Consider the following 22702-nt stretch of genomic DNA (forward strand, 5'->3'; position numbering starts at 1 on the left):
CCCTTGGATTTTCCTAACTAAATGCTCCTCTCCCAGTGCTGAGTTTAGGGTCTTCACTCATTCTGACATCTCAATGCAAAATAGGACCCTTGATTATATTTTCTGTGCGGTCTGCTTTTGTTTTTTTAAGAAAATATTGAGCATGAAGTGCCTTCCTTAGCTCTTAAGAAATCCTCAGTGAAAGTTATTTCCCTTCATCTGCCCCTACCATTTCTCAGTCTGAGATCTGGTTGTTTATGTTCGTATCCCTTAATTCTTCACCTGAGAAATAGCTCACCTACGTCTATTCCTCAGAACATAAAAATCAGCTCGCTTGCTGGCAGGAAAGCCCTGTATTGTTCATTCAGGCAATATGTATGAAGTACCTGCTTTCTGATGTAAAAATAGGTCCTGGGAGAAGTAGATTGGGGTAGGGTGAAGTGGAGGAGTGGTATTCTAAAATTGAGCTCAGCACTCAATGGCAGACGTGTGTAAAGCTTCAAAGTAGGGAGAGAGAGCAAGCCAAGGAGAGTATACCTCGTTAGAAATACCTAAAGTGACACACAGCTTCACATGAAACCACGGTCCTCCCAGAGCACCAGTGATTTCACAAACATGGGCAGGGACCCATGGGGTCCTAAAGTAATGCAGATATAGTGAACAGACTACCATATTGGGAACCAAAGGACCTTGCATCCAGGATTCGCCACATAGAACTGTGCAGTTTCAGAAGACTTTTAGCCTCTGAGCCTAGTTTAAGATTACAGCTCCAAGAGTAAAAGATGAAGCAAGGGAGAGTCTAACAACTGGATGCTTGCAGAGGGAAGACTGTTAATAGGCAGCCAATGCTTAAACACAGTTTTAAGGTGGACTTTGAAGAAAAAGGAAGGTGTGTTGTTGTAAGGAGACTAGGAGGGTTTTCTAGAAGGGGAATGGCATTTGCAGAGACATGCAAATGCAAATGATCTGTTAAAGGATGAATTTGACACCTGTAGTCTTCTACTAAACCCGCCTTCTCCCAAGATGTGGACAACCATGGCACACACTCTGTGAGCAGAAATTCCTTTGTCAGCAGTGCAGCCAAACCCAGTAGTGACAAATTACAGGTCCGCCCCCCTCCTTGACCCATCACCACCTCTTAAACCACTACCACCCTGAGCACACATGTGACCCTAGATCAACCCTACATGTGACCCCTCTATTTTGTAACAGCCTGCATATTTCCTAGAGTCTGGACAGTCCTTTATATGAGATTGTCTGAGGTCAAGTTGGCTAAATCTCTATCAGAGATGAGAGAACCACAAAGAACAGAATTCACTTATATGGGTATTTAAGGTAATGGAAAAGGGAAACATACTAACCAATAATAGTAATAGTGAGCAATGTGTTTGAAGTGGACCATATTGGTTATCCCATGTAACTAATCTCTCCAGCAACCCTCTGAGATAGGTATTGCCCCCATTACCAATGGATTTACACAGATCTCTGCCTAAGGTCATCAAAGTTCAAGGTGTTTAATGCTAGGACCAGTGCTCCAGAAAGTTCTGACAGAAATGATACAGCAGTCTGTTTTGCATGTAGGTGACTTCCTGTCCTGCCGGCTGACCTCACTTAGGTCAGTTCCACCGCCAAATAAAGGGCACTGACATCAGAAGGCAATCAAGTCAGTGGCAAGACCCCCTCCTATGCCTCTTCATATCTCTCTCTGGCCCTTCCATCAGTGCCGCGTATGGAAGTGTGGGGGAGCTGAGGAGTCCAGATGACGTAGAATCTAGTCCTTGCTGTACACTTCCCTGTCATGAGACCTCAGATAATGGACTGGGGATTGCTAAGCTTGACTCCCTTTTCTGTAATAGGATGACAGTCCTCATCTAGAATGGTTGTTGGGATAGTCAGAGGAGGTAACGTGGCCATGTCGAAATGAACACTGTCCTGAGCTTCTACAGTGGGCAAAACACTGTGCAAATGTATTTACTCTTCGTCGTAATCCTTTGAGAAAAGTTCTGATATTACCCTCCGGCATAAGGAAGCTAAGTTCCACCTCCACTGTAGATAGATATTAGTTCTGTTTTGTCCCCTTTACACTCCCCTTCTTTTTTTTTTTTTTTTTTTTTTAAATTTTTTTTTTTTCAACGTTTTTTATTTATTTTTGGGACAGAGAGAGACAGAGCATGAACTGGGGAAGGTTAGAGAGAGAGGGAGACACAGAATCGGAAACAGGCTCCAGGCTCCGAGCCATCAGCCCAGAGCCTGACGCGGGGCTCGAACTCACGGACCGCGAGATCGTGACCTGGCTGAAGTCGGACGCTTAACCGACTGCGCCACCCAGGCGCCCCTACACTCCCCTTCTTAATGAGCTTACATTACCTTTTGTCCCAGCCTTTCAAATGAAAACACGTTTATTCTAGCAGTGAAGACAAAGGGTTTTTAAGAAATTGAAAAAGTAGTTTGTGTGCCGCTTCCACTCCTGTTACAGTCAGAGATCTATTTCTGTGACGTTGACATCTCTTTAGATACAGTGGAGTCACCGTGGAACTCTTACGTTGGTGAGATTTTTGGGTAATTTTCACAGAAGTAGTTATGTGAGATTTTCCCCCTTTAGTTTCAGTGCTCCAGCATTTATACTTTATAAAACTTAAGTAGAAGGAGATTGCAAAGAACATAAACTTCCTTCTACACAGAAACAAAAAGAAAGAGCCTTTATCTCATCACTTATTCTGCCTCTTGCTATAAGGAAAAATGTGCATTACTATTTTACTATTTTACTATTACTGCGTTACTATTTTACTATTTTACTATTTTAAAGCATGAGGAAAACATCATTATGTTTTTCCATTTTTGCATGTAGATGCTCATAAATGCTACCTTAAATCAATGTATAGTTGAACTAATGCGGCAAAGGATTGACATGGCCGGTACTTTGTTGTTAGTAAAATCAAAATTCCTGCATTCAAAAATTTTAAGTCTCCAGAGGTGCCCTTTGTTTTAATTTGGATTTCTGTGCCCTGGATTCCTTAAAGTGAGACTAGTGAGGTTTTATAGCAGAGGCTTATCATGAAAATTAAATGAAAAAATTAAATTATAGTGAGGTTTTATAGCAGAGGTTAATCCTTAAAATTAAATGAACATTATATACATGTGTGGGTTTTCAGGGCAGAAGGTTTTGGTTTTCATCAGATTCTAAAAGGTGATCTTTGATCCTGTCCAAAAAAATAAGGCTGAAAAGTTTCTGGGAAAAGGGTATGCTGCTGAAGATAGTAAGGCTCTGGGCTCTTCTCCCACCCTGGGAGTGCCCTTGGCTCGCCTCACTGCACAGCAGGCCAGAGCCAGCCTGGAACTTGAAGTTGTACTCTGCGTGCAGGAGAGGATTGGTGGGGCTGTCTCGGCCCCCTTTCAGTAAAGGAACTGGACGGCTCATATTCTGTGTAACAGGGAAGAGTTTAGCTGCCGTACCAGGTCGAATAGTGTTTCCTCCCCATTCCGTGTCCATCTGGAACTTGTGAATGTGACCTTTTGGTAAATAGGGTCTTTACAAGATATAATTACGTTGAGATGAGGTAAGACTTGATTAATCCAGTGACTGGTGTCCTTATTAAAAGAGGGGATTTTGAACACAAACATACAGAGAGAATGCCATGTAATGATGGAGACAAAGCCAAGGGATGCCAAGGATTGCAAACAACCTCCAGAGGCAAAGAAGAGTGCTTCCCTAGAACTTCCAGGGGACACGGCCCTGCCGACACCTTGACCCCGGACTTACAGCTTTCAGAACTGAGAATAAATTTCTGTTGTTTAAAAAAATTTTTTTTACATTTATTTATTTTTGAGAGACAGAGAGTGGGGGAGGGGCAGAGAGAGAGGGAGACACAGAATCCAAAGCAGGCTCCAGGCTCTGAGTTTCAGCAGAGAGCCTGAAGCGGGGCTCGAACCCACAGACCGTGAGATCATGACCTGAGCCGAAGTCGGATGCTCAACCGACTAAGCCACCCAGGCGCCCCAAATCTCTGTTGTTTTAAACCACCCAGTTCGTAGTACCTTGAGACTAATAGAGCTGCTAATAACATAATCCCAAAAGCAGTAGAGTAAACACATCAGGAGGTTATTACTATTTTTTTCATAACTAAAAGAAGCCCAGAGGTGGGCAGTCCAAGCAGGTGTAGCAACTCCGTGATGTGCCCAGGGCCCCAGGCTTCCTCTGGTTCATCGCCCACTGTCCTTGCAAGCTGACTTGTGGAGCTCCTGCCAGCATTTCAGCAGGGAAAGTGGGAAGAGTAAAGGCCCAAAAGCCACAGACTGAGTCAGACCCAATGAGGAGATTCCCAGAAGCTCCATCTGAGGACTTACATCTCATTGGCCAAAGCTGTGTCACATGACCCACCTCGGCTGTGAGGGAAGGGGTGCAGGGTGCTGCCCTGGGTGTGATCTGGTGAGGATCTTGGTGAGGAAGGAGTAGAGGGTGGGGCTGGGGGGTGGCCCACACACAGCTCTGCCACCTCTAGACCCAGGAGATGGTACTGTAGGGGGCACCTAGGCTTGTTGGCTGTTCCTGCTTTTAAGCAAGCAAGAGCACATGGGATAGAGTGGCCTTTAGATCATGGGGCATCATTGCCACTTAGACCTGCAATGAAAAACAAGGGGCCTGTCCTCTTCCACCTTCACCGCCACTCCCCTCTTCAGCCTGCCCACTGCGAACACCACCACCACTCAGTTGTATGGGTTTGTGGCGTCCAGGAGGGCACATTGGGAGGACTTGCCTCCTGAGATTTTCAGGCAATATGGCCAGTATGATTTTGTAAGATGTCAGGTAGATACCGCTACTTCTGTACTGGGGTGATAGATCATATATTTAAACTCGGGGGTACAGAAACCTCACTCTGGAGGTCCATTCCCACCAGTGGCAGAGTCCAAGGCTTAAGTCTGCCACTTAAAGGCAACTTTGTCTCTTACAAGTTAGCCATCTCAGCTGAACAAATGCCCCCCAGTTAGAGTGTCTCCGCTTTGTCTCTTCTCCCTGCCAGGATGATGTCAAGGCTCTAGGATGGCTCACGTGTCTCTTTGGTCTTTGAGGAAGGATCTCTGGGTGCCCTCTGGGTCTTTGCTCGCCTCTAAGGAGATATCTGTTCCTGCATAGTTACCGGCTTCTGTCCCCACTGGAGCCATTGACTGATTGCCCTGCTAGCCTGTAGCCTATGACCCTAAAGGCCTTCGGCTGTGTTGCCGCTGACCATGGGCCCCACATTACACTGGAGGCAGGAGCCGGGCACTTTGGCCAAACCTTTTGATTCAGGATATGTTCCACAGAAGACCGTCAAAGGGGCAGGCAGGAGCTGAAGATCGAGCTGGGGCAGCAGGATACATCACATTTGCTTTCTGCACATTTCCTCTTTTCATGGTCCCCTGATCTGGCCTCCAGTGGCCTCCTCTCCAAGAAGCCTCCCGGGCTTCTTCCAGATATCTCTGCATCCATTGGCTGAGCTTCCTCCCAGGGCCCCGGAGTTATTCCCCTGCTGCCCCTGCTTACACAGCAGGAGCTGGGACATCTGCCCCACACTGCGGCTCAGTGTGCAGAGCTCACCGCCCCACCAAACTACGCAGCTGCTACGTGCAGCCTGCAGACCCTGGGACCTCTGCCTGAAAACCATGGCATTCGTAAAAACAGAAGTGACCATATTCAATCCCTTGACAGACCTACATAACTGCTTCTTGTCAGCTTCCTGCCGTTGGTTGTCGTTGATGTCTTGTGGAGTGGATTCTGCGTTGTTTTTCTGTTGAGAGAGAACAAATTGTTACAGGCTTTTAAGGAAACCAGAAACATTCACTCTCTAATTATATCTATTATTCCATTCCCATTCATCTTGCTTTCTTGTTTTGAAGCAGGCCTTTATATGAGCCAGAAACTACAGTCACGTTTTCTGCATAAATAAAAGCTGCTGTTTTTCTGCTGCGGTGTGTGAGAGGACTTGTCAGCATGGGTTAGAGAGTTATTCCTATTGAAGATTCTAACAAACTGTCAGGCTGGGCCCATGTTGACGGTATCAGTCATTGCCTTTTCCCTTAACTGGAAATATTTTTGGAAATATTTAGCATAGCAGTGTTTTGAAATGCAAGTTCCAAGAGTGTTTTCCCATGTTTGTTCAGTCAGTCAGGACTTACACTGTATCTGAAAGGTAGGTCTCATGCCAAGGGCCGAGAGGATAGCCCTGAACAAGACAGTCTTGGGGCTTGTATTCCGTTGGGGGAGGTGGACAATAGACACGCCAGCAAATGCATGTGAGAATGCCAGATGGTGACAGGTGCTTCGTGAAAGTACAGGAAAAGAGATGATGTGGCAGCGCCCAGAGGCTCTGTGACCCGGGCTCCCTTAGTTTGGATGGGCAGGAAGGTTGCTCTGAAGAGGCATCATGGGACCCGAGTTGAACAGTGAGGAAGAGCTGGTCTGCACGGATATGGGCCCAGCCCCCCAGGGCCAAGAGAGCAGTGTGCCGGCCCTGCCTCCGCTAGCAGTGGGGCAGGGGAGGGCCGGCAGGGAGTGATACACAGCTCTGGTGGCCACAGGGGGCCAGGCATACAACTGAGGAGTCTGGAGTCGAGACTGAGACCGCTCTACTGAGTGAGTGACTAAGCATGGGCCTTATAAGGCCCGTGCTTATAAGTAGGTGTGATTAAGGCCACAAAATAAGCAAGTAGATGTTAGTGGAGGGTAAGCCTACTTATTGTCATGATTCTGCGATTGGTGTGCATATTGGTATCCTCTTTAAAGTGTGTTTTAGTTGCCCTTCACCCCACACATTCTCCTGCCTAGCCCCGGTTGGGGGGAAACTGTGGGGGGGCCCTTCCTCCTCCCCTGTTCTCTCCTGAGAACCCCGGCTCAGTCAGGCCCACCAGCAACAGGGCCGTGTGCGTCCCTTAGATGTGTTGTGGGGGAGCCCCGAGGCCCGCTGCATGTTGACCGTGCAGCTCAGTGCGATGCTGACCCTGGCGGTCACAGCTGACTTGCTGGATCCCCCCGATCCCCCGATCGGGCCTGGGTGAAGGACTTCTCACACGGAGGGTGAGCCTCCTAGAGGACGTAGAGAAGTAGCTCCTGTGAAGACCCCGGGTGAAGTCAGGCAGACTCCATAGGCAGTGATGTCCGATGGCAACCTGTGGTGCCGTGAGTTTGTTCTTTTATTCTCACCATTTTGTTGACTTTACAACATGCTTTACTGTTTAAATCTTTAAAGACGGTGTCTTTACTGACTTCAGTCACCTGGGAGGACCTGGTCTTCAGAGACAGAGGTGAGTTAACCCGATGGAACCATGAGGCGGTGTAGGAAGCTCAGAATGAAACGCTTCCTCCCAGAGGCTGGATGAATGCTCTAGACTGTTCACATTGTAGGTTAGCAGGAGGTGCCCTGGTCTCTCTGCAGAAGTGAAGACACATTTGTCATCATAAGAACACATTTGTGTCTCGTCGGTGGGAAGGCTGTGCTCTCCGGGCTCGGAGCTCCCCTCTGCTCTCCCCCACACCTGCCTCATCTGCACTTTGGCAGAGCGTCCTTGGTGGAAATACTTACTATGATATTGGACAGAAACCTTTCCAAGCAAGTAATGATGTGGCAGCAGATAAGTTATACTCAGGGCATTAGTTATAAAATGTCATTCTTCTATTTTCAGTAAATATTCAAGATGTGATATTACAAGAAAATTTGGAAAAAGAAGATCAAATTCTGGTTTCTCTGGCAGGATTAAAACAGGTATGTCCATTGATCTGACTTTGTGTCCCGCTGGCCATCTTTCAGTGCTTGTTGGGGAGGGTATCCTGTGGAGGGTGGACCATGCACGTATTAGAGCCAACATCCCCCCAGCCCCTCATTGCCTCCCAGACAGAGCCCATCCTGAACCGCCACCTTTTTACGCCTCGTGCTCCTACGAGTGATTATGTCTGACTGGCTTGTAGCCCAAGCTACTTTTCCATTCTCACCCTTGCTTCTTCCTCGTACCAAAGCCATTCAGTTGGTTCCTCACCCAGAGCTGGTGTTGCCTGGTCCGGCAGCATGTTCACTTGTTTACCCATAAACACATGCTGTCCTCGGAGCACAAGCCACCCACGGCAGGCCTCAGACCCACAAGGACCACACTCACCCAACCCTTGGAGGGCTGAGTGGAACATACGCGTTAATGAAAAGAGCGTGCTGCTCTCAGAGCCGTCTGCCTGTGTTATTAACAGTTCAGCTGGGGTGTAGTCACTTGAGTAGCTAAGGGCCGTTCAGTGGGGCTGAGTGTGTAGGCAAATGGCACTTCCTGCTCTAAGATAACTGCCCAGGATGTGACACCCATGTCTGACCCCATGAGAGCCTGGCCATTAAGACTCGGAAATTTTCCTTGGTCATTAATAAGTCCATGGCTTTGATACAGTTGGATTTTTTCCTGTTATTCCTTTCTTGTGGTAATATATTCATCATCCTATTAAAAAATGGCCCATGATAAGTCTAGTTTAAAGGTATTAGAGGTTTAGCTAGCATTTCAAAACAAACTCATTCACCTTTTTCATTTATTTTCTTCTTTTTTGAAAAATAGATCAAAGACATTCTAAAAGGTTCCCTGCGTTTCAACCAGAGTCAGCTGGAAGCTGAGGAGAATGAGCAGATCACCATCTCAGATGATCACTACTGCTCCAGTGGCCAGGGCCAAGGCCAAGGCCAGAGCGACCAAACACCTGGGGCCACCAAGCAGGTATAAGAGCTCTGATGAACTGTGTCACATGAACTTGATGGGGGCACATTCACGAGAGTTCTTCAAAGCAAGGAATAATGAAAACTTTGCCAAAGTCATTTCAAATTACCGTGTGTGAAGTTCAGCTGTGAAATACCACGGGTGGCCTGAGCCAGAAGTGCTGTATACAGCTGTGTGAGTTACATATCCTAGTGCCCTACGGGGTGCCATTCACAATGATAACAATTAGGCTGTTATCTCCCAGAGTTGTTCAGTATACAACCTACATGCCTGTATGCAGCAGCTTTGGCCTGAACCTCCTACCAGTCCTATTGTGTGACATTAGAAAGCCAGATCTCTGCCTCAGCTATTGGTTACCTCTAGCTGACGCCCCAATTCCCCGTTAGCACAGGAAGTGCTGTTCATTCTTTCCCAGTGCTCTCCTGAGTGTACTTCAGTTGGCTAGACCTTTTTTTTGCCTTCGTGGAGGAGGGCTTCTCATTAATGTCCATCCTCTGAGGGAGAGAGGTCAGCGGAGTCTTCCTGTAAAGGATCAGCTCATTAATATTTTAGGAGTTATAGGCCACATGTGGTCTATGTCACGTATTTGTTTTTGTATTTGGTGTGTTTGTTTCTTTGTTTTTACAACCTTTAAAAATGTATAAGCGATTCTCAGCTTGAGAGCCATGCAAAAACAGGCCACGGACCAGATTTGGCTTATGGGCCATAGTTTGCTGACCCCTGCTCTCAAGGTGTCGACATAGTATATACTTTATTCTAACGTAGGAACATAGAATTTTCCAGTGAGAAAGAATCCAAGAAATTCCTCTTGTGCTTAGTCCTGTCTGCTTATTTTACCAGTGAGAAAATGAAGGCCTCAGAGGCGCATAGGCTCAACAGGCATCACGTTTCCAGAACTCCTGTTCCAATCCAGTAGGCTCCTAGCTCCACCATGCTTCCTCACTATACTTTCTCTGACAGGACTAAAAATCCCTAATAATACACTGTTTCATGGCTTACAAAGTTTCATCTTGAAAAATGAACATTAGCAAAATCTCATCTAAGGCTCTCTCTCAAAACCGAGCATCCAGATACTTACAAATTATTTTTGTGATGAAAAAACCAAAATGATATGTTAGAATGGGAATTTTTTTAGTTTGAAGAGTACTCTTCAAGGAGAGAGAGGCTTGTGTGGTTAATTTCATTCAGCTTTAAAAAGAAGTTTTCGGGGCGCCTGGGTGGCTCAGTCGGTTGGGCGTCCGACTTCAGCTCAGGTCATGATCTCGCGGTCCATGAGTTCGAGCCCCGCGTCGGGCTCTGTGCTGACAGCTCGGAGCCTGGAGCCTGTTTCAGATTCTGTGTCTCCCTCTCTCTCTGACCTTCCCCCATTCATGCTCTGTCTCTCTCTGTCTCAAAAAATGAATAAACGTTAAAAAAAAAAAAAGAAATTTTCATAGAGCATTTAGTCTGCATTTTTAGCCACATGAATAGAGCATTAACATTGCAAGTTTAATTTGATTAGTTCCTCCAAATTCTCCTTCCCTAAGCAGATGTTTTTCAATAATCATTTCTTCATTCAAATTTTGTTGAGTTTAGGCTCACCCCCCAACTATTTTTAATTGACAATGCTGTTTTAAAATTTAACATGATTTTTTTATTTGAATGTGTAAAAATATTACAGAAAAAGACCTTTCAAAAGCACTAATGAATTTGCTAAATTTAAAGCTTCTTGATTATACTTTGCCATTGTTACTCCCAGTTTTCATTTTGTAAGAACCTACCTGTTACCGCCATTGCCCCAGTAGAACCCATGTGCACACTCAAGGTGAGCCAGCCGTGAGGTGTAGATGGCCCGAAATAGGATATGCCCTTGCTCTGGCAGGGCCACACTCCTGTGCAGCATCCAAGAGACCTGCCTCTGTGTGCGCTTCTAAAACACAGTCAACCCATCCTGTGCCCAGAGACCCCACAGCTGCCTTCTCTGCATCTCTGTTCCTCTGTAGGGTTAAGTGGAAAAGAAGAAAAGTGGGAAAAGGGAAAATAGCAGGGCTTTTCTTCTTTGCTCATTCCTGCCATGGCCTCTTCCCCAAGGATGTTAGCAGTTTATAAAAACAAAACAAAAAAAAAACCCTGTACTCCTGAAAGAGGTTTTATCTGAGGAAGGAAGAATTAGGGAAGCAGTGCTCTCCTCTTGCCTTCACGGGAGGAAAGGCAAGAGAAATCCCAGATGAAGCAACAGGTCGCATAGAGAGCCAAATGTCTGGAGCCTTGTGCCCCAGTGCCCGGGGATCTGGTCTAGATTCATACAGGAACCACCAGGCTGGAAGTCCTGGCCCAGCATCTTTCCTTAGGAACCTGTGTCTCAAGCCTTGGGACGACTGTCAGGGCTTGGAACTGGCAGACTTACTTTCTTATTCTGTGGGGCCAGGGTGGCAGAGGGGGGCTGGCTCTGGACAGGAACGTGTGGACCAGGTGGGTGTTCTGAAGGCGTTTTCCCTCCTGCCTCCCAAAGGTGAGCTGAGGGCCTGCTCTGCCAAGTGTTCAGGGTGCTCAGGGTATGGGATGTAGCCCCCGCTGATGAGCTTCCAGTTAGAGGGCCAGAGGCCGGGGCAACAGTGTGAGGCGGGCTTTGGAGACATTTTCTGGAGATGTAATCACCACGTCTTGGTGTGCGGTGGGTTGTGCCACAGCTCATTCCTAAGTTGGGAATGAGCTTTGCTTCTTGGTTTAGCACGAAAGTACGTGCAAAGGACAATGCCGAGGGTCAGGCTCACCGCCTTGGGGCAGGTGGCTCAGTGCCCTTCCCCATCAGGAGCTTCAGTAGGGCTTTTCCTTTTTGGAAATGCACATGCCTCACTCCCTGCCAGCATGTTGGTTAGTACTGTTCTTTCCATTCGACTCACAAATCTTATCCCCAGCTCTGAAAAGGGCAGATGCAAAATTGTATTCTGTAGAATGGGAAGAGCCACATTCTGCCCCTTCCTCCCAGTCTGTCCTTCACACACTCGTTTGGAAGTTTTTTGGTAAACTTGACTCAACTCTATGGCAGTAGACGGCAGGACCCTGTAGGACTCTAGATTCTTTTCGTCAGCCAGCCCACATCATGTGCCTCACTGGTACTTGGGGCCCCTATTTTTATTTGTATGGTCTATATCTGCATTGTCTAAATACAGTAGCTACTAGCCAGATGTCTATCTAAAATTAAATTTAAACTCATTAAGATTAAATGGCTTTAAGTTAAAAATACAGTTCCTCCGTCACACTAGCCACCTTTTAAGTACTCGATATCCACCTGTGGCTGGGTGCTTCTATATCAGCATAGAAAGAGCACACTTCTCTTGAACAGCTAGTCCACAGTTGGGCTCACCTGCATCCACCATGTTCCTAAACTCAAGGTAAGAAATGAGGCAGGGTGAGGACAGCAGGTCGGGGTCCGGGGGCTGTATATTGTGCTGGTCCTGGCCAGCTTTAGGCAGGACTGACGGGTTGAAACCTCCCATTGTATAGTACATGCTTGTGTTTGGCAAAAAAAAAAAAAAAAAAGAGGATTGTGTAAATGATATAAACAGAACCGGGTAGTAGCAAAGGCTGCTATGGAAATCCAGAAAGAAGGCATCTTTGTGTTTAGAAAAAAGTTCTAGGTAGGAGTCCAGAAGAGTCCAGATCTTTTAATTCGCTTTGTGACAATGGCCAGGCCACCAGGCCTCTGAAATGGGCTTCCTTTTGTGATCTGTAATATAAAGGTGAGGAGGGGTAATAAAAGAAGGTCAGGCCCTGCCAGCTCTGCCGTGCTTTGTCTGAGTCAGTCCATAATTTTTTCTGGGAATGGGAGGCAGGGGGGTAACCCAAGATTAGTAACTTGACTTCACTACTTTCCCAGAAATGTGCCAGATAATTAGAGTGATGGCAGGAACCTCATCTTTACTTCCAGTCACAGGCTTTATAACGTATGTCTCCTCTTCAGAGTCTTGTAATGTATTCACTGTAAGCCAAAGGAGAGTGGGTTGTCGTGGTATTTCTGTAGTCACTCTGAAAATAGGGCCTGCTGTACATGCTCTTTTTATTTTCAAACTAAGATGAGCTCTGCCCAGCAGCGTTCCAGCCACAGACCCTACGTGGGCTGAGAGGTCAAGGTTTTCACAGTTTGCAGTGCAGGACAGTGGTCACATGAACAGTGTCCACACTTTGGAGGTAGAAGGTTGAAGCTGAGGTCCCACAGCCCAGCCGGCCCTGCACCCCATGTGCATATATATGCGTGGGAGCACAAGCCCCACTCACGTGTCCCTTCCAGCCTCTCCAAGGGTGGCACCGTCCAACTGGGTACACCTCACAATGGACGGTCTTTCTCTCCCAAACTGCCCTAGTACCAGCTATGATCACATCCCCTTCTACCAGAGTGCCAGGATCTGTGTGTCTCCTCAGTTTTGTAAGAGTTAATGTGTTGATGGAATGGAAACAGCTTTAAACCTTGAGATGAGGAACTTCAAGACCTGTTGTCTCAAGCCCTGTGATCTCAAGGCTAATTCTGTTTCTGTTCTCCCAATTAAATATCTTAAAGGTGGACAAAGGGTCAGAGGGTAGAGGCACCTGAGCCATTATTTAGCTACTCACCACCCGCATGTCACCAAGAACATGTAGTTCAGAGAAAGCACAGTCAGTCAAGCCCAGATTTCCCTTGGAAGTGTTGCCAGCTACCTGTCCAGGCTCTGCCCACAGCCCACCAGTGGCCCAGGCCATACTGGTCTGGAGGCCAGAGGATCGGGTGGCACTTCCAGCCACGGCGCTGTGCACATGTCGTCAGACCTCAGACTCCCGCCCCAGCCCCCACCCATGCTGTGGGAGAGTAGGCGAGGTGGGTGGTCGAGCAGGTATGGGCACCACACCAGCTTATGTCAGCACTTCTTCCGCCTGGCCAGCTCTGGAACATCCTTGGTCAGGCTGTAGCTTTCCTCACGTCAGGGCGGGCAGGGGCTTCTCTGGGCTTAACCCAAAACCCTTACTCATGTTCATAGATGTCTGCATTTTTAGTCAAAAACAAACGCTACTCATAATTGCTTAAGAAGAAAGGAAAAGCATGGTCAGTAAACCACTTCTGCCTTTCTGCCTTTTGCCGTATACTTGGCACTGAACCATTCCTGGTTTTTGTGTTTGCCACCATTGTCCCAGGGGGCCCCTAAGCGCATACCCGGGATGAGCTGGTTATGAGATACATACATTAGGCCCTCCTGAAGCTATTCTTTAAGCCAGTAGTAAAACCGCTCCGGATCTGGGCTTACATTAGGGAGCCAATTCTGTGTGATTCACATCCATGCACGTGATCTCACTGCACGGTGACCACACGCTAGGTCACAGATGCTGTCCTTATCCCCATTTCGCAGATGAGAACATTAAAGCCCGAGGAAGACGAGTGATGCGCACGGCAGGGTGCCACGTGCAGCTGGCAGGGAGTCTGTCTGCAGCCTGCTGGCTGTCTCTTGAGCCGGCCTCTCTCAACTTATCAGGCAGGAGATTTACTCTATTGCCCTGGGAACCCAGCATCCAGCTTCAGGGGAGCTGGCCCCCCGCCACTGGGAAGTACCTGGCCAAACATTGCATCTTTCCAAGGAAGAGCATCGGGCCAGGGACTTGAACTTCCATGAAGTGCTCCCAGGGCTACTACTTAGTTCTCTCATTTCACTGGATTCTTCTCTCATCCACCTCTACTTCTGACTCTGCCTCACAGTCCTCTTCAGAAACACCGGGGCGCACGGACAGAGGGAGCGCAGACGACTTCATCCTGGTCTCCAAAGACGACGACACGGGCAGCACCAAGGGGTCCTTCTCAGGCCAGGCTCAGCCTCTTCGCACCCTCCGAAGCACCTCTGGGAAAAGCGAGCCCCTGGCCCGCTCCCCTCTGGTGTTCTCTGACCCACTGATGGGCCCAGCCTCAGCTTCCTCCAGCAACCCCAGCTCCAGCCCCGATGAGGACAGCAGCAGCAACAGCAAGGACTCTGGCTTCACCATTGTGAGCCCCCTGGACATCTGACCACAGTGCCCTTGGCTTTCCTTGTAGGGACTGGCCACCCCCCTCAGCGGCCCCAGCGTCTGGCTGAGGCTCCCCCAGCGGAGACCCCTCTGAAACCAACACTTCCTTCCCAGCAGGCCTGTGGCCCTAGCACAGCCCATCGGAACCCTCCAGAGAGAGGCAGACGGGGCCACAGAGCACACGGACTGATGTTCACCAGAACGTAGACAGGGCTTTCGTGGCCCTTACCTCGTCCCACCCCACCCTTCCTCTGAGGTGGACCTGGGTTAAGTATCCAGGATCATGCTCACTGTCAAAAAAAAAGACCAGACCACAATTAGAATCACTTTTCCTCTGTCCTCTTCTCCCCAACTAAGAATTAGGTGTGGCAACTCCTTTAATTATAACTAGAAGAAGGAAGAAGAGTTGGTTTCAAATCTTCCCTCCCTCAGAGCATCAGGCGTAGGAAAATCGATTGATACCAAGAAGGCTTTCTCTCTGGAAATCTGTATCTCCGCGTCTTTCATTCCTCCTTTGGGAAGCCATACAGCAGAGCCAAATACAACAGAATGGACTAGAACTGGTAGGTTCCAGGCCTGGAAAAAAACCCATCACTGACCTTTCAGAAAGTTACAGCGATCTTTAGAAACAGGGTCTAAACTTAGGAATCCTATTTCAGTGTGATGGGAGTTAGATTTCTTTCATTTGTTAAAGAGTACATTTCCAGACCTCAGGCCAGATCGACTCTGGCCATCACTGTCCCTCCTCAGACAATTGTATTTGCTCCTCTTAGGATCTTTCACAACCAGAAAGCCAGGTCACGTTGAGCCAATCTTTGCTGCACTGATTTCAAAAGTTGTAACAATATTACTTCCTTGAATTGGTAAATGTGATCCTGACTTGTGGGATAAACATCTCTCCGTTTTCTGGTAAAGCCTCTGTAGCTTTGACGCTAGAATACATTTGTCACCAGTCAATTGAGAAGTAAAGGGAAAAACCCAAACTCATTCCCATCCAGAGTCAGGATCTCCCATTGGCCTTAAAGTAGCAGTAACAGGGAACTAGACCTGGAGTCCCTTCTGGGGGAGCAGGGCTTCCCGCAGAACATTCCAGATGTCAGGAAGGTTCGGGATTTCTGCACAGCCCTTCCTTGCTGGGAGCCAAGTGTAGGAGCTGCAGGGCCTGGGTTCGGTTGTGCACTGCGTCCCAGGCACCACCGCCGGGGCAGGACCAGGTCTGGCGTGGCTGTGCCTCCCTGGGCTTCAGCACAGGGTGGGGATTTGCGCTTTTCCGTAGGCAGCTTATGGAATCGCGATGGGCAGAAAGCATCACAGGAGCTGTTTGTGTCCTTAAGGAGAAGTCCCTATAGAGGACACTTCCCCTCTCCTGTGCCCAAGCAGGAGTTCTGACAGGAGAGCCACAGTGCCCCTGCCCTGAGGTGACTGGCTCTTAGGGCCTCTGCTCTGAGGATGGCGAGGCCTCTGGGCAGCGGAACCTGTCATGCCCACGAGCGAAAAGCTAAGTTTGAAAGAACACACACCGTGTACATCCTTCCCACTGCTAACCATGTATCTCTCTACAGACAAACGTGATAATGACCTCGTTTCCCACGTGCTCTCGCTCTCCAAAAACTAGCGATGACTCGAGAGTCAGCTACTACAGAGAGGGTTCTAAGTAGCTCTAAGATTTGTTCTTAACCTCTAGCAGGAAAATCTCTGAACGCGTGAGCTGGAAGAGGAATGACAACTCTGGTTTCGCTCAGATAACAGGGTTGTTGGGCCTTCCGTGGTCACTCAAAGATACGCTGATGAGCGTCCTGAGTGGTCTGCCCAGCCCCCCCTGTGGGGGTGACTGAGTAAGTTACTGTGTGTCGCCTTGAAGACACTTTGTACGCTCCCAGGGTCCCCATGCAGTGAGTGGCCTTGCAGCTGCACCGGGTTGCCATTATTTTCTCTCCGCGGACCTGGTTTAGGGAGCTGTTGGTGTTTTCGGTTCTAAGGTAAGAAGCCTGGAGCCATCCTCGCCAGGGCTCCAGGACAGTGGCTGGAGAGGGCCACAGAGCTGGCTGTCCCCTCGCAGTGGCGGACAGCCGTCTGCTCGCTCCGAGCATTTCCTTGGCCCTGAGAGCTAGAGTTGTGATAGTCCAGTGTCAGTGGGCACACGGGAGCTGCCAGACAGCCAGCACCCTGACAAGGCTCTAGGCTCCCTCCCTGCAGTCGCAGTCGGCTGGGTGTCTACGAGTCACTGAACACCCCCGGCCCACCAGCACACCAGGGGCAGGTCCTCCGTTCTGTGCTTCTGTGTCTGTGCTACACGGGAAGCGACGGGGTCCCTCAGAGCTGTTGCTTCTGCGGTCCCCAGTGCGCTGCTCCCCCCTCCGAGGAAGGAGGCACGAGGGGGAGTGGGACGTGGGCATTGCCACCCTCCACTTTCCATAGATCCATGGGGTTTGAGAATTGTATTACTCTCTCAGTCATTTTAAGTGACTTGTTATTTTTCATAGTCGAGCATTGTTTGCATTTTTATTAGTTACAGTGCTATTAAAAGAATGTGTTCCTTTTTTATTATTTTATCAGGTACTTCTGTTTCATTGCACATTTTTTTAAATCCTGAATATATGAAACCTTTTTATTTTTCTTTAACAAATATAATCAGTGGAACCCTCTCATGTTTTGATTATTAGCAGTTAAATAGATTTTATATTTGTAAAGCTTAGATGAATTCTGTCATCCACTTTTTTAATATGTGTGTCTGTGTTTCATGCATTCCTCTCTGATCAGTTTGGAAATTTGAGTTAAATTTTCTCTCTGTACATTACATATGAGAGCTACAGATTAGAGAAAGAAAGTCATTATGACTTTGCCTTACCTTTTGTATATGCCAAGGGGTCTTATAACACTTTAAACATTTAATTATACTGGATTCTTCTTCCAAAGGTGATCTCCTGCAAATGCTCACTTCTAACTGCAATCTGGTAAGAAGTAATACCACTGCGGAATAAGTGTGACTAAAAATACACCCGAGGCCTCCCTGTGCTTTGCCTTCTCTGCATCTGACAGAGTTCGTTAGTCCTTCGGGTCTGATTGCCCACCGCTAACACGAAGGACTCCTCCACTTTGTCAGAGACGATGAACAAATACAAAACTCAGTGGCAGTTACGTTGTCTCCTAAAGATAGGTAATCTGCCAGAGTTGACTTAAATTTACTATTTTTGTTTTCATTTTATTGTTTCCTTAAGAAGTTGCCTCCAGGGGCTGTTACAGAACCAGTGTTTCCGGGAGCAGGGGAGGGGCGATGCAGGCCCTCCCAGTGGCTGTCCTGTGGAGGCCAGGCCATTCCATCATTCCATCCCCCTCCCCTGCAGGTGCACACCGGTCCCCGCCCCCATGTGTACAGAACAGGGGCTCTGGGGGGCCGTGGGACAGGGAGAGGAGGCCGGGATGGATTAAGGACGGCACCTGGCAAGCCGAGCTTCCTTCTCACGGGCCAAAACCGCTTCCCCACCCCACCCCACCCCCCATGTTACTTTCAAAAGCTCTCTTTTTATAGTGTTAAAAAGAAATCTAAAGTTCCTGTAAACAGGCTTGAGACCACTTTGATGTAAAAGTTGTCATAATAGTTTGTCTCACGATGGCACAATTCGTTTGACTTATGGAATATCCTGTTGTGCCATTTATATCCTATTGCTTTGTTCTCATTCATCTTTATGCTGTAACTCATACTGATTTAAGAAATGACTTCTCCTTTTGGCAAAGTGATCCCATTAAATACAGTTATAATAAAAAGACTAATGTGAAACTGAGAATGTAGCTTGACTTGTTCTGGGTGGGGGACCAGGGCAAGATGCTGAGCAGGCCTGAGTCACAGGACACCAGTCCAGGACATGGCCAGCAGGGCCCCCAGCCCGGCCTCACCCATGTCACTGCATGAGGCACTTCCCTAGGGCTCACGCCTAACCCTGCCAGTCCCTTCTTCCCCAATTTGGGCCCTGCTAGGCCCGCTGCTCCAAGAAGTCATTTAGGGGTGTGGCCCCAACGGCTTGCCCTCCCCTCTGCACGGTCTCCCCTCCACACCAGGTTTGCCCTGGTAGCCTCACTTATGCCCACCTAACACAGGGTTTGATGCAGGGCCACAGTGGGGAGGGCACCCCCAAGTCTTAAACTAGGAAAGGTAAGGGGGATCTTTTTAGCTTAGGTAGAGCCATGAGGCCAGTGATACCTTTGTGCCACTGCCAGAACTTCTGCGTGGGCCCATCCCTGGCCTAGGTCACTGCCCCAGGCCCAGCCAGCAAGGGACTTTCCCTCCCATGGGTCACAACCCATTCCCCCAAGCAACTTTATTATCCACAGGTTCTGCCATGAAAAAGTTGGAGGGCCCGGCACACTTCTCAGGTGGCTCATGCTGGTGATGGTGACCAGTGACAGCCACGCACGCTGGCATCCCTCGCCGGCCGCCGGGAACAGGGACCCTGTGCGGCAGGTATGATGGGGGCTTCACCCGTATCCTCTGGGAAGGCCACTTCCGGGCAGCTGGCTCATCCTCCTGCACTACCTACATCTGTGCCTGAGAACTTTGGGGCCCCATCTCCCGGGAGGGGCTCTGCTCTGGCTGAGGAGCGTTGAGTGCAGGCTGGCGGGGGAGGGAGGCTTCCCTGCAGGGTTGAGTCCAGGTGCTGAGTGCCTTCCCCTCCTGACTCCCTTCCCCACTCCTCCTTGGCATTTGCTCCTCCCACTTAAGCCACTCTTCAATCTTCTCTCAGGGCCAGCCCCGGGGAATCGGGGAATCGCACTAACAACACATCCTCCTCCCAGGACCCCTTCTACAGGCAGAAGCCTTGTCCCTGCCTCCCCTGCAGCCAGGGTCATGGGTAAGTGGGAACGGGTTGCAGGTGGTCAAGGGGGGGTCGTCTGGCCTCACAGCTGTGCAGAGGAGTCACCAGTCCCACCCAGGGCCGAGGCACCCTCGGACTGCTCCACCAAGTCCCCAACTCCTCCCCGAAATGCGCCATTAGGGGGACCACCGATAGCTTTGTTTTTATTTTGTAACTTGTCTCTGTCAGGCCACATTCTTGACCTCTTGAGGGTGTGTGTGTGTCACCAGAAATTTGTGCACTCTGGGAGGCGCATCTGTGGCGAGAAAGGACCCTTCTCACAGAAAGGTGAAGGGCCCGGGAGGCACAGTTGGTTGATGCGTGGACCCTGAGCATGCATTCGGCCTCAGCCACTTGTTCCTTCAGCAGGCTCCACACAACACCCTCAAAGCGTCAGGCTGCTTGGATGCCAGGATGCACGGGTTGCCGGGAAAGGGGGGAAGAGACACGTGTCTGCCAGGAACGCCAGAAAAGGTTTCGGTACCGAGAGAGCCCAGGGAAGTCCTCTGGCCGGAGAGGCTCCTGAAGGCTCAGAGGTGAGACCAGTGACCTAGGCCCAGCCTGCCATCCTCCTCCTGCGGCGAGGCAGGGACACTCTACTCCCTGCAAGTCCCCGCCAGGAGCTAGGATCCGGGGAGGAGGGTGCACGGACAGCCACCAAGCAGGATGCGTTTCCCCCAGGCATGTGCTGTAATGTAGGCTTGACGCTCTCGCAGCAGTTCTGGCCAGAAAGCGTACCCAGCTGGGGGACCCCAGCAGACACCTGAGGCCTGAGCTCACGGCAGCCGTTGTTGAGGAAGCAGCCAAACTCTCCTGTGTCTTTCTGTCTCAGAGGGATAAAGAGTTTCGTCACAAGGTGTAACTGAAGGGGGAAAGGGACTGCAGTAGATGTCACATCCCCAGGGGATCTTCCCAGAGGAAGGACAGCTAACAAAGGCCATGCTGTCCAAAGAAGAGCATCGTACGCTGCCCTTCCCCTTGTCCCTCAACATGGGGATCCCCACCTCCTGCCACCTCAGCTTCTGGTCCTAGCCCCGCATCCATCCAGTCAGGAGCCTCTGGTTCCCGCACAGCCTCCCATCCCACAGCTTGGTCAGGCCCTCTTACCCACGCACCTGCACAGCAGAGGCCTCGTCCTCACTCGCTGGGCCTTATTCCTCTGACTTACCGTCCCCCCTCCTTACCTGGAAGCGGATCTGACCCAGGGCTCTCCTCCAAGTGCCCAGGATGAAGGGTGGCCCCTTGTACCACCCACCCTGTCCCCACAGGGCTGTGTGCTAGCCCACTAACCTTCTTCCTGCTAGGCCCCTTCCTGGCTCAAGGCCTCACATATGCCCTTTTCTCTGTCCAAAACACCTTCCCTTGCTCCCCAGTTTATACCTGGTGGAAGCCAGCTTCAATGGCCGGACCGTTCTGGTGAGTTTCCACCAGACTCCTCCTGCCCGTGGAACTGCTTTCTGGAGGTCGCGTTGCTATATGCGTGCGTGGCTATATGCGTGCTATATGCGTCCACTGTGCCAGTTACTATGGCTACCCAACAAATCACTCAGAAGTTGGCATTAAGTAACCATTTATCATGCCCATGGGTCATGTGGGTCCGGAATGCAGACAGAACATGGTGAGGATGGTCTGTCACTGGTGCCTCTGATGGAAGACTCGAAGGCTGGGGGCCGGGGTCCTCTGAATTGGCTCACTTAGACGCCTGACAGTTGGTGCCAGGATTATGGGCTATCTGCTGGGATCCCCAAAGTGGCCTCTTCACGTGGCCTGGGCTTCCTTGCAGCACGTGCCTCAGTTCCAAGAGCGAGTGTCTGGAGAGAGAGAGAGAGAGAGAGAGGAAGAGAGAGAGAGTGAGCACCAAGGGGAAGTCCTGTCACCTTTTATGACCTAGCCTCAGAAGCCACACAGCGTCGCTTCTGCCCCAGTCTTCTCGTTGAGGTAGTCACATGTCCGTCCCGTTTCAAGGGGAAGGGAAATAGATTCCAGTTGTTGAAGTAGGCAACATTCTGGAAGCACGTGTGGGACAGGAAGTGCTATGGCCACATTGGGAGAATACAATCCACCACGCCCATTGACTGGAGGCTTCTTCAGGGTAGCTGGAGCGAGGCCTCAGCCATGCTGCGGTAGTCCAAGGTAGTCCTGCTCCAGCCATACCGAAGAGCTTAAAGGTGCTGTTCAAACCTCTAATGTTTGTAGCTACTCACACCTCTCCTCCAGGAAGCCTTCTGTGATGGTTTTAGGCAGGGCCCCGAAACTTTTTGACACTCTTTCCATCAAGAGCCCCTTGAATCTTTCTTGGCTCTGGGACTTTTTAACTAGTAAAATATGGAGGACATGATGCAGTGACAGTTTCTGGGCCCAGACCTTAAGAGGACAGACCGCTTCTACTTCCTGTCTTTGGTATACTCACTCTTAGAACCCAGTCATCACGCGGCAAGAAAACCCAAGCGGCCCTGCAGAGAGGCCTGTGTGAAACCAACAGCCAGCGGCCGACTTAGAGTGAGCCGTCTTGGAAGCGGATCCTTCGGTCCCAGTTGACACTGTGGAGCAGAGACAAGGCACACCTGCTGAACTCCTCCCAAATTACACAATCATGAGCAAACAAAACGATTGCTGATTTAAGCCGTTAAGTTTCATGGTAGGTGGTGATGCAGCAATGGGTGACTTTCCCTAACACCCTAACAGGACTCATCTCCTCCAAACCCCCTCGTCTTGTGGCCAGCCCTTCAAGTCCAGAACTTGCATTTCCCTCCTTGAAAAGAGGGTCTGAGCTTTAGCAATTCGTTCACCCATATTTGTAGAGCACTTACTATGTTCTAGGAGCTGGAGACACACAGTGAACAAGATAGACAAGATCCCTGTCTTCAGGGAGCTCGGGGTCCAGTGCGGGAGACAGGCAAAGCCTTCTTATTCAATGCATTGCTTCTGTGAACAAATGAAGGAGATAATTTCAGATGAGAATGACGTGGCAGAGACTCTTCAGGATGGCCAATTCCTTTTCCCCCGGGGCAGGGACACAGCTGGACCACACTTCCCTGGCAGTAACTGCACTTGGACCACTGGATATGGGTGAAGGGGAGGAGGTGAGTAGATGACCCTGGGAGCCCCAGAATGCAGGAGTTAGGAGGCCGGGACACCCCTTCACTTTCCCCAGA

At 49.5% G+C, this 22702-nt stretch overlaps 1 protein-coding gene and 1 long non-coding RNA gene across 9 annotated transcripts in view; one reads left to right on the forward strand and one right to left on the reverse strand.

The window, feature by feature from the left end:
• Nucleotides 1-18482, forward strand: part of TBC1D5 (TBC1 domain family member 5) — a 537582-nt gene extending 519100 nt beyond the window's left edge. For all 8 annotated transcript variants that reach the window (XM_058729800.1, XM_058729802.1, XM_058729801.1 and 5 more), the window contains 3 exons: nucleotides 7636-7715; nucleotides 8539-8694; nucleotides 14396-18482. In XM_058729800.1, coding sequence (XP_058585783.1) covers nucleotides 7636-7715; nucleotides 8539-8694; nucleotides 14396-14698 — 539 coding nt within the window. In that variant the 3' untranslated portion in view covers nucleotides 14699-18482. The remainder of the gene's footprint in view (nucleotides 1-7635; nucleotides 7716-8538; nucleotides 8695-14395) is intronic.
• Nucleotides 18483-21100: 2618 nt separating this feature from the next.
• Nucleotides 21101-22464, reverse strand: LOC131511782 (uncharacterized). The gene is made up of 3 exons (XR_009261734.1): nucleotides 22358-22464; nucleotides 21958-22087; nucleotides 21101-21358 (listed from the first exon to the last, which is right to left on the reverse strand). It is a non-coding gene; the product is annotated as an uncharacterized LOC131511782 (long non-coding RNA).
• Nucleotides 22465-22702: the final 238 nt, after the last annotated feature.

Source organism: Neofelis nebulosa, chromosome 5 (assembly GCF_028018385.1).
Source record: "Neofelis nebulosa isolate mNeoNeb1 chromosome 5, mNeoNeb1.pri, whole genome shotgun sequence".
NCBI classification, from domain to species: domain Eukaryota; kingdom Metazoa; phylum Chordata; class Mammalia; order Carnivora; family Felidae; genus Neofelis; species Neofelis nebulosa.